Raw genomic sequence first — 17,705 nt, forward strand, 5'->3', positions numbered from 1 at the left:
AAAAGCTTAAGCATAAATAAGCAATGGCGTGCCCGGCTGTGTGAGTCTTAATTGAGATCTGCTAAGAGCAGGCAGCAGATGTTTGTAGCAGCAACTGTTGAATCATCAGAGACCACTGAAAGCCTGTGAAACCATGTTAAAAAGAAGCCAGGTGCTCCACATTTTTTATTTCTCACTTTCTCTGCCTTTTTTTTTTCTCCTTTTACATCATGGAAAAACTGAAGTGGTGATGTGAAAGTGTGTATGGGGAGTTTGTAGGAGGAAAAAAGAAATGAGAAACACAAAAATATGGGTCAGCAATGGTTTAGCAATGCTAAACTATTGTAAAGAGTCTGCATCTGCATTTATCTACTAAAAAGAGAAAAAAAAACAGAGCAGAAGAATATCCAGTTTGAAGGTCGTCAGACTGTAGGGAACATTTCTCTCAAACTACCCCTACATTTATTTTAAGTGTATTTGTTAATATAAAACCACTACTTTAATATGTAATCTATAAACATTTAACTGAAAGCATTTTAAATGTATGTACAAATTAATATTTCAATATCATGAATACATTGATGTCGTTGATAGTATTTCTATTGTATGATATTGTAAGTTGTATGTATTTTTAGCAGTGAAGCATCACACAGATAGTAAAAGTAAGTGACCCTGAGCATGTGAACTTGAAAGACTGATTCATGAAAGAACAATACCCAAATTACTTTGTCCTGATGCATGTGAGGTGGATTCAGGTTTGCAAGATTCCTGTTATATCCTTAAGACAGATCATCACTAGCAGCGTAGTGGGAAAGACTTGTGTCTTCCTGTTTTTAAAACCCTGGCAGTTTTGGTAGGTATAACAAGTATTAATTCATGTGCACATTAAGTTGGTTTGATAGAATTGAATTGATCTATGCAAAGGATTGTATTTTTACATACATATTTTTATTTCTTTGGCCTCCAAAGGGGCTCAACATATTAAAAGGTTTAGAACCTCTGAGTTAACCTGCTGTTGGGACCAAACAAAAAACAAACAAAATGTCATTTGGCCCCTGCTGACTGCCAACGCTGTGGCCATGTGATTAAACAACACTGTATTTAGTAGCAATCAAAAAGTGAGCATACAATAAAGTAGAATAAAACCCCTAAACTAGAAAACAGAGACAAATTTGCAATAAATGAAATTACACACAGCAGGGCGACACACAATAAACTTAGGACCATGGGAGTTTATGGACTCACAAAATCAGAATCAGTACATTGTGTCTTTGTATTTAGAAATAGTCTTTGAATACCTTTCAGATTATTATTATTATTTAAACAGGTCCTCCTTAAAATGATACAATACGATGATGATGAATGATGAAGTACAAGCACAACATTGGACCTACAGTTGTGACGGAGCTCGGTTCTCTTCTTCCTTTCTGCCAACTGTACCCCTTTTCCACCAAAATTAGTGAGTGTATGCAGTTTTTTAATGCAGGAACACCTGCTAAAAATAGGCAATAGACTCTGTTCCTATTGACAGTACACATCTGCAGCAGACAAGTATACCTTTCAGGTTTTTTTTTTCCTCTTACCAGCGTGTTACAGTCAATGTCATGGACAGGCCAGAAAAAAGGCTAGTAATCAGTAGAAAGCAGCATGGAGGCCAGTTAAACATTACGATGGTTACTCTTGTTTTATACCTCTCTTTCAAACTCAGTGCTGACTAATTTGGATCAATGTTTGAGTGCTGCTTGGACAGAGACGGACAATATTTTGGTGTGACACATCATTGCCTTGCATCGGTAACGAGGCTAAAATTGGTGCGTCCACCCAGGTGTTGTTTTTCCATTATTGCCGATCTGAGCCCTCAAAGCCCTCTCTGTCATCACATTCTAAAGTGCTGTCATTGATTTACCGGTGAAACATGTACAAGTTTGGGAGAACTCCCAAACCATGGGAACACTGGAAACCAGCAACAGGTTCTCTGTGATTATAAATGATAACTACTGTATGATAGCTGAGGCCAGGTTACTCTCCTGTCTGTCTTGTTAAACTCATTCTGTAGAGACTTGACTTCTTTTCATCTCAGTATCAAGTTTTTGCCATTTAACCTGAGTCTAACTGATGCAAATATTTAAAACAATACCTTTCCACTGAAGCCACTGATTGTTCAGATTTAAGAAGGACCCACCACTATCCATATTAAATGAAAGGCCTGATATTTGGGCTTCATTATTTGAGGCTTAGTTTTATCACTCTACTCATATTCTTTACTTTCCTGCCTGTGTCTGTCTTTATGAGTGAGTATTATAGACTTCAGCAGGGCAACACACTTAACTGTTGCCCTATATATGCATATTGCCCTATATAATATTGCCCTATTTGCTGCCGTCTCTACTTCATCTTCTCCTTCTGTGATCTACCGTACATACATCCTCCATACTGTGTCATCACACTCCTTTTGTCTGTCCTCTTCTTCTTCTTCTTTCGCAGTCAAATGAATGGGTTTGGGGATACATTTCAATGGCCGATTAACAGACTGCTTCTTCCTTCCCATCTCCCATCTGGCTTCATGCCACACCGAATTAGTAACCAGATATGTCACCACCACCACCGTGCTGGTGCGGATAACACCGTGCGCTTCTGGGAGGGCCGTGGCTTGCAGATTAGCGCCTACAATTAATACAATTGACTTGCAGGAAGGCCGTCTGCTCTCTTGTGTTTTGTACTTTATTGGTGTAGCACTACAAAACCAAGCGACGGCCAGCAAGTTTGCAAGGCCCGATAAAGGACAGAGTTAATGTGTGTGTGTGTGTGTGTGTGTGTTAAGACTGGTCATTGCCAAGGACCTCAAGATGGAAACTGAATGTCACCCCAGAGGGTCATGACAGAGCACCACATAATTAAATACCACACAGTGTATCATTCTGCTGTTATACATATTTATTAATTGGTATACATTGGTATACATATTTGGGTAAAAACTGTCTATTCTTCTTTTTTATCCTTATAATCATCCATTTCTCTTTCTTCCACATCATCCTATTTGTGGATGTAGTATTAAAAATAGTAGTACAATAACAACAGCTTAGTGTTTTTTTTTTTCTTTTTGAACACAGCCATCAAGACAGGAAGTTCGCATTATAAAGATGTAAGAAAAGTAAGAAATACCACCTGCAGCAAAAACACACAGAGGTGCTGTGCTGTAAGTTGAAACACATTTAATAAAAGATAATCACATTCAAGAAACTCTGTAAAGTGAGATTTAAAAGGTAGCTGTAGCCATATATGCTGCCCAGGCAGGTTTTTTTTTCAAAGTCTACAAGCCCTTTTAGAGAAGGCAAACCCAATTTGTGATAGTACACTGTAACATTCCGGTACAGAGCTTTACAGCAGACAGACTCAGACTACAGCTGAGGGCACTAATACAAACATCCACTGGCGTGGCCTTTAGCCTTTGTCCATACCTCAGAGAATGAGGGAAGGATGTTAGTTGATGTAAGCACAAACCTTTCCCCTGCCAATACAAAAAAAGGACACAAGAAAAAAAGTGAAAAGTGGCTGCAATCTGTGGCGATAAGATGACCTCACCTATGTCTGCCCCCTGAGCTAAAGCTTCCTTTTCATAAAGGATGGACAGTAAAGAAGGTTAGGAAACTCGAGAGCTTAAATCCTTGATTTCCTTGCGAGACCATGAAGGCAGCGTGGAGTTACGTAATGACACATGCACACACACACACACAGTTGTGAGTACACATAGCTACACTCAGACGAGACAAAAACAATGAAAGAAAGAAAACAAGTTCTCCAAAATAACAGCCTTCATTTGAGTGTGATAGAACCAGGGCACATGGGTAATCTGGCAGTTTAATGATTTCTTTCTCTCTCTCTTTTTTTTTTTTTTTTTTTTGCTCTTTCCCTCCCTCTCTTCTACATTAGACTACAGGCTTTTTCAAAGCACAGTGTGTCACAAGCATTTAAGATGTGGCCTTTTTTCCCCTGCACATTCCAACGCCATTATGTTACATTGTTGCTGAATAAAAGGCTGTATTATGTTCCAGCCCCCCCAGTAAAAGGGCAGAAGTGGACCCAGTTTTTATCTGCTGAACGAATCAATCAGGATTATGTCAGCTGAAAAGAATCACAGACAGCCGTCGCCAGGCACTGTGTCTCTGTGTGTGCGTCAGTGTGTATATCCCCTTCTCTGTGTGGAAAGGATGGGAAATTTGCATTGGAGGAAAAGCACTTGTTGGTTATGAACATGCCCAGCTTGGTGACAAAGATGTCATTTGGGGTCTAAAAAGCAAGAGGATTTTTTTTCTATTTATGTATTTACCCACTCCCCCCTCAACCCAACCCTTTCTCCTCCTCTGTGGGAGGATTGGAAGGGCACTAATTATCATTTCAGCAGAAATGATTAGGAGATCAAACAGGGATCGAATGCCATTTCCTTCCATTAATGCAGGGGGTTTAGAGTGCCTGTCATGGCTTGGCTTGTCCTAGGGCCTGCGGAGAGAGAGAAAAAAATAACAGGGGAGAAGAGAAAGGAGGGAAGAATGGAGGATGGAGAAGAGGCTTAAGAGGAAGGGAGCGAGGGAGGGACAGGACGGGACAGGGGTTTGGCAACAGAACGAGAGAAGAGTTATTCAGTTAAAAGGCCAATGGATTTTGCAAGTGTTAAGTTGAAGACCAGAAAGCCATCATTTGAATAGGGAAAGATAATTAGGACTACTATTTTTCTTGTGTGATTTTGTGGAAATCTGTAGAGAAACTGAACTCAGAAAAAGTCACGGGTGGACGCTGCCAGATATTTTGCAAGTTCAATATGCAGTCTGGCCTTTTGAGTGTTGCTGCAGGAGGTTTGTTTCTGCCTGGTCCCCTCTCAGAACTCCAGACGCAGCTTTCAGAGGCTCACATGTGACATCCTCCACAGCAGACTGAGGGGATACAATACAGTGATGATGACCATGATCTTTAGCTGCCACCAGCAGCTTTAAAGCTCGCTCTGTCAATTGGTCGCTCGGTCCACAAAAATGTCCCCACCCTTTGTTAACCACAGTTTTTGCCCTAGATGGATGACATTTGGCATAGAGGTCAAGTGTGTTTGAGTGTGTGGGAAGGTGTGTGTGTTTGTGTTTATGCCAATTGTCAAAAATGTGAAAGCGTGGATGCATGCGTGTCTGTGGCTGCAGCTATTGCAAATTCGCATACGTTAAATTTTGAAGGGGTACTCTAGCAATTTAGTTTTGCACTTCCATAACATCGCAAGTGACAAATTAAAAAAGTAGGGGTCAGAATCAATGCAGCAGAGACTGACTGACTCAAAAACTTTATTGTCATTGTGCAAGCACAATGAAATTGCAATCTGTCAGCTTCAAATGGTGCATTGTATTAAAGACTTAACACATACTTTAGAATAAAATAAGGCACAGATGAAACAAAAAGTGATAAATATAAGTGATACAAAGTACTGAATCTAAGCAATATAAATACGAAAATCTGCACTTTTATACCCCTTTTCCACTAAATTAGCTCTGATTCTTGGACCTGTTATGTCCAGGATTCTTGGAACCTTGGTGCTATCTAGCAAACCAGCCTGTGTTTTCACCAGTTGTGAGCAGAATCACTGTTATCAAGGATGCATCATGAATGGAGGGTGTTGCACAATGCACACTGGAAGTAAACAGTAGAAGCAAGATGGTGGATTGCATTGATTACCTGCAAGTTTTTGTTCTGTTTTCTCAGATTTTGTTTGTCCAATAAACAAGCATGGACCAACTAATAATAAGAGGAAACAGAAGTCTATTATGTGCAAGACTCAATCCCCTTTCTAGCCTGTAAAATGTGAAACACCCACTGATGTCATCATGGTTTGCACTTCAGGTCAAGGTTCAGGTAGAGAAGCAATTTTTCAGGTTCTGACAAATTTTGGTTAAGACGCTCCGAATGGTTCAAAATTAGGTGTGGGAAACTAACACATTCTCACTTCGACCTCATCACATATCAGTGTTTGGTCATGGACTTTCCATGTCGAGATATGACGTGCAAGATACCCCGTGTGCATTGGTTGTTGATGTTGTGGGACACCATGTCAACTTTGGTAGTGTTTATGAAAGAAAGAACAGGGTTTGGCTTTACACTTACACGGGAAGTGAACACCGGCCTCCCGGGTGAAAGTTGGTGGTTGTTGGACCTCTTCACCACCCTTTGTCCACCCTAGTTGGACTATTGCCGCCTTAACTTGATGCCTGATGCCGCTGGGCGCCATTGGACAATACTGGCATCTGGCCGAATATTATGCCGACGTGAAAGGATGGCTTTTTTTGTTGGTGTCTAACATGGAAGTCATTGACCAAGTGGTTTTCGACGCATTTAGTGAGGCTGTGTTGGAGAACCGGGACGGAACTCATTCCATGTTAGTGGAAAAGGCGCATCAGTGTTTAGTATGGAAATATTGGATCCTATACATCCTATGATGCAGCTTATTAGTTTATTTTTGATAACACCCAGTTAAGGAGGCAAGTGGAGTGACAAAGTATTCCCTCCATTTTATTCTGAATACATGCATTTTTGGAATGACGTGTTATTAAAAAGGGTGGGGGAGCTCTTTAAGACACAGTTTAGGCCTTTACGTTTGTCACTAATTGGGCAGTAAGTTGATATAATTTATTCAAAAGATGTATTTGTACTCCTGTCTCATAACTGTCTTAGTTCCTGTTTTGTAGAGCAGTTTATACTCAGACAGGCAAAGTTAAATAAAAGTAGACGGTGCAACACAACTAATAAACTAAGATATTTTGGATTCTCCTGCTCTGTCATGACATAATCAGTTTTGCAGACATTACACAACATATTTTACAGGCAGAGAAATGTACCCCACAACCAGTGCCCTTTTAAACATAGGCCACCAAGCCATTTATTTGAGAAAAGATCTTTCCTGAATATTCCTATCTTGACTTTTTGATGATCTTTTGAATCAATACTCTGTGATATTTATTTCATCATAGCCACCTTTTGAGATTCAACTTTGAAAGTTTTAGGCTAAATGCAAAAGCAGAACATAAACAGGTGGCGCTGAATCGGCACCTAACAAAGTTCGATGTTTCCATTAAAAGATCAAAGAGACTCGAGGTGGGTATCAGGAAGATTAGCGAGAAACGGCGAAGCGAAGGGGGCAGAATGGAGAGTGCGGATGAGGTTGTGATTGTTTCGGCACGTCAGATGAGAGAAAATGTCAAAGAGAATGTGAGAGATGACCTCTGTGTTCATCGCCCATTAATGACCCTGCAGCTCCCAGCTTCATTTTCCCTCTCATCAAAAACATTAAAAAAAAACATTTCCTCCTGTCTCCAATAGTCATTTCCCCCCGCATTGTATTTATGTATTGAAAAAAAGGTAATAGATCAAGCACATTCCATTATTCTCTTATAAGATCATTAGCAAATATAATTAGATATGAAAGAAAGTAATTTGGAGAGGAGAGGGGAGAAAAGCGCTATCAGGCAGAGAAGACAGATTGTAGCATCAGAGTGTTTGGGCTTAAATTGCTCAGCGGAGGTATTATCAAGCCGGCAATCTTTTAGCCTCAGAAATAGTTTTGGAGACAGAGAGCGAAAGATAGAAAGAGGCCACTAACATTCACTTCATTGTGTTTCCCCCAACTGCAATCATTCTTTTTTACATTTTACTCGCTTTCCTCTTTTTTTCCCTCCTCTGAATCCTTCCATCCTGTCATACGCATCACCTCGTACTAGACCCGAGAGTTTGCGGCAAAACAAAACTGAGTTTATAAAAAGAAAACAAGTTGACATGGAGTCATCACACACAAAAAAACACATTATCACAGACAACAGAAAACAGGTAACCTTTTTTACCCACTTCTCGCACATATTGATTCGGCTTTTGTATTATTTTTGCAACTTTAAAAAACAGAAATAACACACAAATTGCGTTCCGCCTTGAAGTTGCTTCGCGAGGAACCTTTTCGCTGCACATCTTGTCTCTTCTCTCTCGCGCACCAACCCCCCACCCACCCACCCACCCCCCCGCCTCCCTCCACTCTCCACCTGCACACAGGAGTTTTCGTCACTCTTTGTTGCACCTTAACACCATACTATGTTTGTCTAATAGGGATCTGAGTCGAAAGCAGACTGAGAGCACAACAATCCTGCTGCGTTTCACCACAAATTTGCTTTTTTTTTCTTCCCTCACCCCTTCTTCTTCTTTAGTAGTGCTTTGAGGGATTGGGGGAGGGAGGGGGAGGAGGGTGGGAAGGGTGCAGAGGAGGGGTGGCAGGGTGGATGTGGATTTTTCTAGTCTTTTGTGCAAATCACAGGGAATGGTAACTATAAACATCCTGTATTCATTAAAACCATCTAAAAATACAATTTTGGAGGGAGGTGGGGAGGGAGCGGAGGGTGCGCTCACTTCCTCGCCGCTCCTCCTCGGTGTATACAAGCGGGCCGTGTTATGCCTGGTGCCGCTCATATTTACATATTTATAAATACTGGGCTGTACAATGAGACGGGGCTGTGCCAAGAACAACACTTTCTGCTAGTGTAGGGCCCGGATGCCTGGGAGAGGGAACAAAGGAGCCACAGCCACCTTCAGTGGCACAGAGAGGGTTCACAGAGCTTGACTTTACACACTGTTAAAGTCCATATGGAAAGAGATGATGACAGATGATGCACTGCAACCACACTGCTTTTCCTGCTTGTGTTTCTTTCTAGACTGATATACTGTGTGATAGAACATAACTTTTAATAAATATCTGACCTTTAGCCTAATTTAATGGAGGTGGGAATGTGAGTTTCCTGCAAACTGCCTCTCCCTGCCTTGTAAAGCTGTTATCTTCTCCTTAACCTCTGGTAGGGATCCCCAACCTTTTTGTTCTAAATGAAATAATGTCTACTCCTGACCCACTTGTCACCAGTTGCATATGTCCAATGGGTGTGATGTATTTTTTTTCCACTTTGTTTGATTTGAATGATTTTTAAAGCCAGCCACGTACAAGAGAAAAAAAAGAAAAGATCAGACAAAGCATAAAAATTAATGAGTTAACTATCTTGTGACCCTCAGATGTATCATGTGGCCCTTTGTGGGGGTCCTGACCCCAAGGAGAGACCACTGAAACAGATAATTTTGTCATTTACTGTCATCATAAGATGCTGAATCTCTCAACTTCAATAATTGATGAATTCACCCAATTTGTCTTCTTTTTCATTTACCTCTCGCAGTGCAGATTGTTTTATTTAGCCAGAGCCACAGATATCTGTCTTTGAAATTTCTGCCTCCACCCCAATACAATGGAGGTGAGTAATATTTAGGTTGTGGTGCTTACAGTGCTGAAGAATAGCATAAAAGTTTCTTCTCAGAAACAATACTCTGGATAATCCACAGAACTTGCTTTCACAGAACTACTTTCTGGGACTGCTCTCGACTAAACACGTCCCTGTGATAATAACTGGATTATCCAGAGTAACAGGGACACTGTTTTTACAATGCTGTGAGCACCACAAACACAATTCCATTCACCCCATTGTATTGGAGTGGAGACAGAAATCTCAGACACAGATTTCTCACAATCTGGCTGAATAAAGCCAAAAATAATCTGAATTGCAGGAGAGTGGAGAGTCTCAGCATTTTACGGTGCCTTTTCAAAAGCTTGAAATGAAATTAAACACAAAATATCAGCTGTGGGGAGGTTACAATACTTATCAACCTTCAGAAATATGTTCATTAAACCCTAATGACCATAGAAAATAGACAGGAAAAAGTAGAAAGCTACTAAAACAAAGGTCCCAGCATTTCTTAGTCATTAGCTATAATATCAAGAAATGCTGCACAAGCGTGCCACACTACCAGTCTCATGAATCATAGGGTGTTGCACTGCAAAATGCCAGCTTCTACTTGGTGAGTGCCTGTTGTGTGATGTTTTCACAGACTGCTATTAATGTCAGGTGATGCCTCTGAGACCACACGCTCACACTTATTCACACACACACACACACACATACACACACAGTCCACCGTATCCCGAGGCGGTCTCCGACACATGCTCAGAGTGCAGTGCTACGCCATTGTTCCATCCTCCTACCCATTTATCCATTCTGTTAAGCATGACACATGTATTAACAGTGGATGGATCCTGGAGCTGTGTGTCCTCACACCATATGTTTTCCTTTCCCAGGTCCTATCCTCTCCAATAACCACCCGTCTCCACCTGCTATATTGCAACATGCCACAAGAGGGCGTACTTGCACTTTCACATTGTGTTGCAGCGTTACGGCCATGTAATGTAGATTTACTGCCGTTCTTTAGCTTTAATGTGAGAAAGTACAGACAGAAAGAGTAGCTGAAAATGTTTTATTGAGATACATTTTTATCAGTATCATATCATCATGTATGCACACTGCAGCAAGCCCTTAGAAGGGCACAATGTTTGCAGGAAACACACAGCATTGCATTCATGTGATAAATGAATGCCAGGCAGGTTTTCTGTGTCTGTGAGGTGCATCTGCCGCCTGCCCGAATGGGAAATTAAAAACTGTGAGGGGAAGTTATGCTAAATCTATAAAGTTGGCCAGGAAATCTCTCCCCCTTCGCAGTGGCAGTTGTTTGGGGAGAAGGAGCACCGTGCTTAAATAATAACATTCCAGGTGGCTTAGTTAATGAACAGTGAAAATCAAATATGGGGCCTAATCTGGAGCTCGTTACAGGAAGTTTCTTTACAGGGAAGTCAAAGGCAGGAAGTGCCCTTGGGGAGAGACTAGACACTTTTTGAAGCTTCAAAACAAGGAAACTTATTTTTGGTTTATTTAAGTTACAGCATATATCATACATAAAATAAAATGAAATCTTAAAGATTTGAATAAATGAGTGTTGTTTAATGGTGGGTTTTTTTTTAGGAAGAGTGTTTAAGCAAATTAGTTCTGATTTAGTTATGACTTTATATTACAGCATTTTTGAAAGTGCATCTCCATGAATAATAAAAAATAAAAAAAATACTGCTTTAAATGTATGTAGAGGTATGCTCAGCTATCTATATGTAAGCTTCAGTGTCTTATTTACTGTCTTAGCTTGCCACCTTGTGGTGAAAGTTGGTTATGAAATCATATCCTTTACAAGAAATGACTTATAATCTGAGATGTGCTTGAAATTTGATGAGAAAACACCAGTTTAAGAAACTAAGAAGCCAAACCTTCAAGATACATAGCTGCACTCCCACAGCCAGTCATGCTAATGGTGCCTCGTCTGATCTAGGATACTATGAGTGTGCATTAGGAATCAGATTTTATCTTCCAGTTTTTCAATCAACACTTCCACCAGTATCATTAAAATAAAAGAAGCGATCTGTAATTATCCTTTAGTATCACTGGAACCATCTGAGGCGACGGACGTGGAGCATTAAAAGCAGAAACCCATATGAGACGTACAGTAAAGTAAATGTTGGTTGGAGTGATGTTGGGGTTGTTCACTCCACGCACAGACAGCCCGAGAGTTATTACCCGGCGCTGAATCTAAGAGATGTTTTATCATGTTATTAGCTCTTTATTTTCCCTCTGTTACGGCGGCACTTCCTTTCATTTTGATATCCATTTCCGTCCTCGCGAAAGCACAGCTCAAATAAACCTGTGTTTTAATTTGGTTTTGTCAGATTCATAACGCCACTTTAAAAGAACATGACATGCAAATGTGTTCGGCGGTGTTTTATTGCAAAATAATTTTCTAAGAAGTTGCTGAGGGAATGAAAGTGTAGAGAAGGGAGGGGGGAGGGCTGGGGACAAGTTGTATTATTTAGTGGCCGCTGCTGTGGGACCTAATTACAGTTATGCATTTCTTACTGTCTCACCGAGTCTTAAAACTTTTTTATTAGAATTACTCACTTCACTTCTCACCCACTGTCACACTTCCTGTCACACTTATTGAGCCAACCAACTTGATTGTAACAAGTATGAAACTACTCCAGTTGTCATAACCATAATGTGTTAGCGTCTCATATCATTTTAGAAATGATTATTTCACTGAGCACCCTATCGCAGTCTCACGGTGTAAGCTCCTGTGTACAGAAGATGCAAAAATAAAATTAGGGAGAAATAAAAGGCAGAGTTGTACAGTAGATGTAGCGATCTAATGAAAGCTCTGCTGACCTTGCTCATGTAAAGAGCAGCCTCTTGCCTTGCTAATAGTTACTTGCTGTGGTTGTGGTGGTAATAGAATAACAGGGACACCTCAGAATGCATCACAAACTGAAACAATAATGCTGCGAAAAGAAAGTTTCACTGATATTTTCAAGTATACGGACATGGAGGGAATCTGTGGAATTATTATATCTGAATGTATTTCACTGTGAGATGTTCTTGTTATTTTGTCCATCTTGTTTCGATGCAAAATATCTCACTTGAGTATACAAGAATTTACCCCTTAAGCCAAGATGGAAACCGGTGAAAACAATTTTGAGATTTTGGCCTATTTTGCAAACATCTTCTTTCAGACTACTGGAAAGAAAACCTCAAAAGAATACAAATTCGGATGTACGAACTACTACTTTACCATAGTGTCTTATTTTTGTCTTTAAAAATGTATGGGAATTAACAATACATATCATTAAAAGCCATTTTGTCAAAGTGAATTTTCTGTCATACTCTGAGCCAAAAAACTCCACTTCATTGGCACTTACACACAAAACTTTGCAGTTTTATTCCTGTCTATAATCTGAAGGTTTTTACAGAGGGGTTTATTCATATATTATTCATAGCCTTATTTATGTAACGTTTTATTCCTAAAAACATGGCGAAAACTGATTTTGAATTCATGTGGTGAAAAAAAGAGATATCAAAAGATACCCTCTGAAAAACCTTTGACTCTAATATGTCAGCAAAATAAGCCTGACTTTATCAAATGTACAGATTTCTGTTCCAGAAATGTGCGCAAATCAATGCATATTAAGTTAGATAAACATACAATTTGAGAAAACTTGATAACTGTTAGTTAAATTATAACTAAAATTGGGACTGTGAGCTGAAGGTTTTTCTGTTGGTCATCCTAATCCTAGTTATCTCTATGTGTGTAGAAGAGGCATTTAAAAGGTGATTTCACCGAAATGTCTTAGTTATCTTTAGCAGTATCTATCTGTCTAACCATGCAGATACTTTTGGTTTCAGTAGTCCAGGATTTGAGGTGTTGGTCTTTCACAGTTCAGCCATCACACTATTACAGTGGAGGTGAAATAGATTTTGTTTGTAGGACAGTTATCTTTAAAAACTGTAACAGCAACATGGTTTTCCCAAAACACTGTTTCTGTTATTGAGGATAATGTCATCTCTGGATAGTTTCAGCTGGGACTATACCAAAGAAATAGTTCATCAGAAAACTGTTGACAGTGAGATCTGTGGATTATTCAGTGCATTAGGACGGCCGTGGAAGAAGTATTCAAATCCTTCTCTTAAGTAAACGTATCAATACTACATTGTTAAAATACTCAGTTATAAGTAAAAGTCCTGTATTCTAAATTGTACCCAAGTAAAAGTGCAAAGTATTAACATCAAATATACTTAAAGGTCTGAAAGAAAAAGTGCTCATTATGCAAAATGGACTATTTCAGATTCATATATATTGAATTACTGAATTATAATTAGTGAGACATTAATGTGTTCATCACTGTAAAAGTTGCAGCTATTGAAGGTGAAGCTCATTTTAATGACTTTATATACTGCTGGGTAGTGATCTACAGTAATGCATCGTCGTTTATTGGTTTAATGCAGTTATATTAATCTGAATCTACAAAGTAACAAGTCAAAGTAAAGTGTACAGTATTTGTCTTTAAAATATGGTGGATTACAAGTTTAAAGTAGTATACAAAGGAAATACTCAAGTAAAGCACAAGTACCCTTAAAGTTGCACTTAAGTACAGTACTTGAGTAAATGTACTTAGTTACATTCCGCCACAGAGCAGGGACAGTGGCAACAGTTGTATTCACCTCCTTTGTATTAGAGTGAAAACTCAGAGTCTGGACCAGTTAAAGCAAAAATATCTTTCAGACTAGCTATAACTGCAGGTAAGTGAGAAAAGAACATTTGTGTTTCTGTAATTTGGTTGAACTGACCCTTTAAAGTCTTCAAAGTTTGAGTGTCTATGGCTCATTGTGCAAAGCTGACAGTCTCAAATATCTCATCCATCCATTTAGCCCCACTGACAGTATGATGCAATGCTGAGGGTGTGTGTAAGTGTGTGTATGTTTGGGGTCGGTGTGTTGGGTCCGTGGTGCTAATCTGCCTCTTGTTCTCTCATTGGCCGTAGTGCATCTCTGGGTAGGAGAGGAGGACCAGCCAATGACCCATGACCCCGCGCTGACCCACGACCCCAACCATCTTAACAACGACCTTAACCACCCTAACAACCATAACCTAGGTGACCCAGAGGGGCTGGACGCCCACGCTGTAAACAAAGACTAACGGCCCACACCGGAGCAAGGCAGGATGATGAGGATGAGGATGAAGGCGATGATGATGAGGAGGAGGATGGAGGATAAATGAAGGAGTACACTATAACAAAGACTTTATTTAAGATGAAAAAAAAAAAACACATACTACCGTCAGAGTCAAGAGAAGGCGTGAACTATATGAAGGAAAGTTTGGGACAGTTTCCTTTTGGGGGACGGATTTGCGAGATGCTTGGACACTAAACAAAGTGACGGCAACTTTCCTGTTTTGTCTCCTGTGGTCTGAATGCCCCTTGTCTTTGTTGTCTTTTCTCTTATACAATGTTTTTTTTTTTCTTTTCATTTGATGAAACTACCTGTCTGATTAGCACTTCCTGTAACTGGCACCGCAATCTGATACATTCCTTGAGCTAGATAGGTGTGTCTTTTTTTTTTCTTTTCTTTTTTAATTAGGACTGAAGTGTAGTGCTTAATCAAATGCTTTCAAAGACTTTTTCTCTCCTGTTAAATGAAGTTATTTCACGAGTCCACGGACCACAATTATATTGTACCTGGAATGTATTCTACTGTAGAATAGAAACTTAACCGGACTGTTGACAGAGACCAAGCACATTTCCTGTCAGACTAGCCGCTTCTGGCTCTGCTATCAGCTGTCATAGAGTCACTATTTATGTCCCATGACCATGCATCACACTGATTATGGTTAACAAAGGACAGGGCACCATTTGACAATCTGCAATGCAAGTCTGTGTCCAGGAATAATATGCTGGTAGAAAAACATACCCACAGTTGACTGTTGATGATGGTGGTGTTAATGATGATTGTGAAGAAGACAGAATATTCAAACTGCCCTAAATGTACTTATAATACTATATCCCCCCCACCCCTCCATAACCGGGCCAGTACAGGCCTTCACCCTGCTATATGGCTCCCTTTGTCTTTTTTTCCTGTTCTGTATCATTCAACACGGCGCCCATAGACGCTTAATGTACATAGAGAGATATACAGTAGTTAAAAAGAAAAAAACAAAACAAAAGTTTTAAAGCATTTGTGATGAGGAAAAGCAAAGTAGTTTACACGGCCACATCTTCAAAAGGTAGGCATTTCTTCTAAGAGTTTGACTGAGAAGAATTAAAAAAAAAAAAAAAAGATCTCGAAAAAAGGGGGAACAGTTTCTTTCTTTATCGCCCTCCGCCCCTTTCTCTTCATCTCTCATGTCAACCTCAAGGACTTGCAGATGTTTCTAAAATACTGCCACCAATCATTGTTGCACAGTGTTACTGACTACTGAAAATGGTTTGATGTATTTACTTTAAGATGAGAAAAAAAGAACAAAAAAAAACTGGAAAAAAAAGACATATTGTGTATAGCCTTAGATACAAGTCATCTGTTATTGCTTCTACAAAGCTATGTAGCTGTGCTAGACCGTAGGACGTAGGGTTGATTTTATTTTTAATTTTTATATGTACTGTACATTAATGCCTTCTCCATTTACTGATCGAGAAAAAAAAAAAAAAAAAAGAGGAAAAAGATGACAATCGTCTCCTGTGCTGCAAACATATTTGCCCCCATATATACAGAATCCATTATGCATAGAGGGACTTAATCCTTTCTTATTTCTTTTCATTTGTTTTGGTTCTCAGAAGTATTTTGCACTGTGATAGTATTATAAATCCAACCTATACAGTACAAAACTAGCTAACTAACTAAACTGAAGGTGTGTGTTTGTGTGTCCCTTGGCATTGTGAAATGTTTCTACGTCATTTTTTGTGAACCCAGAGAAAAATTCTAATGCGGTATGTACAGTCCAAATATAATACTTATTTTAGTTTGAGCAACCTCTATACTGTATGTGGCTTTGACAAATTGTTACCCCGATTTTCTTTTGTATGCAAATTCCCTTTTGACCTGCAGCGTAGGCCCGTTACTGCTTTAGCCTGCGTGATTTTCAGTGGCTCAAATTCCAACTTGAGGAGATTTTGCTGCAGTACAGCCTCAGATTTTTTTGTTTTTCCATTTCAATTTGATTTATGTAGATTACAATTAACCATTCTTTCAATTCCAATATGCCAGGAAAAGAGGGGATTAAAAACTAAAATAATAAGAGTGAGACATATGAAATGTGAGAAGTATTGGTTGTAGGGAAATATAACAGGGTGTTTGAAGGGAGGAATTCCGGGAATGGGGTCTGAGTAAACCAATCAGACGTATCCTGCTGGAGGCACTGACCAGTGGCTTTGACCTCTGACCCCATCTCTGTTTTCCAGGGGTGTAAAGATGAGAGATTAATGGCGAGAGTCTCACTTGGGCTCTCTCCTTCTCTGAACCAGCTATAATGAGCATTCCACTCCACATATTATGTACAAAACCTGTCTTGTGAGCTGAACACTCTTTATGTTTCACTGTACCCTCATGGCAGATGCTTTGTTTTGTAACTACTGAACTGTACTTATAGTAAAAATAAAATGTATTCAAACTAAAAAAAAAAAAAAAAAAAAAAAGGATTCTCACAGAGCAACGGCCTGTTTCATGTTTTTAATTTCTTCATTTCTAACAGAGCGAGAGTCGGGAAGGCGAGCTGCCGTGTCGGAGTGTCACTGTGTGATCAGATGTGGGTAAACTGTTTGGAGAGTAGTCCATCACTTCCAACACAAGTTATTATCTCTCAGTCAATTTGACGGCGAAGCTTCACGGACTGTGATCATGATGTCGAATACACACAACTAAATTACTGTCTACACCTCTTCGTCTCCCAAAGGTGTCCATAAAGTAGCTGTAGTGAAACAATGTGGGGATGATGGGAGGCACGTGAGCGCGCTCGGAGCATCCCACGTGGCAAAATGTAAAGGGAGATTCAGACATTTAAATGACTGCAAATCACTTTAGGATTAGAGATGTGTAGCACATATCATACATCTTTGTCTCTTGCCTTATCTCTGTCTCTGCTCCCCATTCAGCTTTTTTGTCTCGAGGTTAAGTTCTTTTTGACATTGAATGCATGCACCTAACTTCTCTATCTTTGTGTCTTCTGGTCCACCACACTCATTTTTGAACAGTCTCCCTTTATACACCACTCTTTTAAATCATATTTTCTAAGCTGAGAGCTACAAATATTCTGTCCACACCAAAAAACAGTTTTAAATAACATGATTAGATGCTTTACTATCATAGAATGAAAAATCAGATACCTCATCCAATGGCATTCTAGCTGTTGCTAGGAGATTTACAGTAAGTTGTTGCAAATGAACAAGACAACAGATAATATTCAGCAGTGAGAGAAGAACTAAAATCCTA

At 39.6% G+C, this 17,705-nt stretch overlaps 1 protein-coding gene across 2 annotated transcripts in view; it reads left to right on the forward strand.

Annotated features, from left to right (window-relative positions):
- znf536 (zinc finger protein 536) overlaps window positions 1-16,882 on the forward strand; it is a 242,856-nt gene extending 225,974 nt beyond the window's left edge. For both annotated transcript variants that reach the window (XM_050045695.1, XM_050045705.1), the window contains one exon: window positions 14,270-16,882. In XM_050045695.1, the coding sequence (XP_049901652.1) occupies window positions 14,270-14,424 (155 nt within the window). In that variant the 3' untranslated portion in view covers window positions 14,425-16,882. The remainder of the gene's footprint in view (window positions 1-14,269) is intronic.
- Window positions 16,883-17,705: the final 823 nt, after the last annotated feature.

This window comes from Epinephelus moara, chromosome 1, assembly GCF_006386435.1.
Source record: "Epinephelus moara isolate mb chromosome 1, YSFRI_EMoa_1.0, whole genome shotgun sequence".
NCBI lineage: Eukaryota > Metazoa > Chordata > Actinopteri > Perciformes > Serranidae > Epinephelus > Epinephelus moara.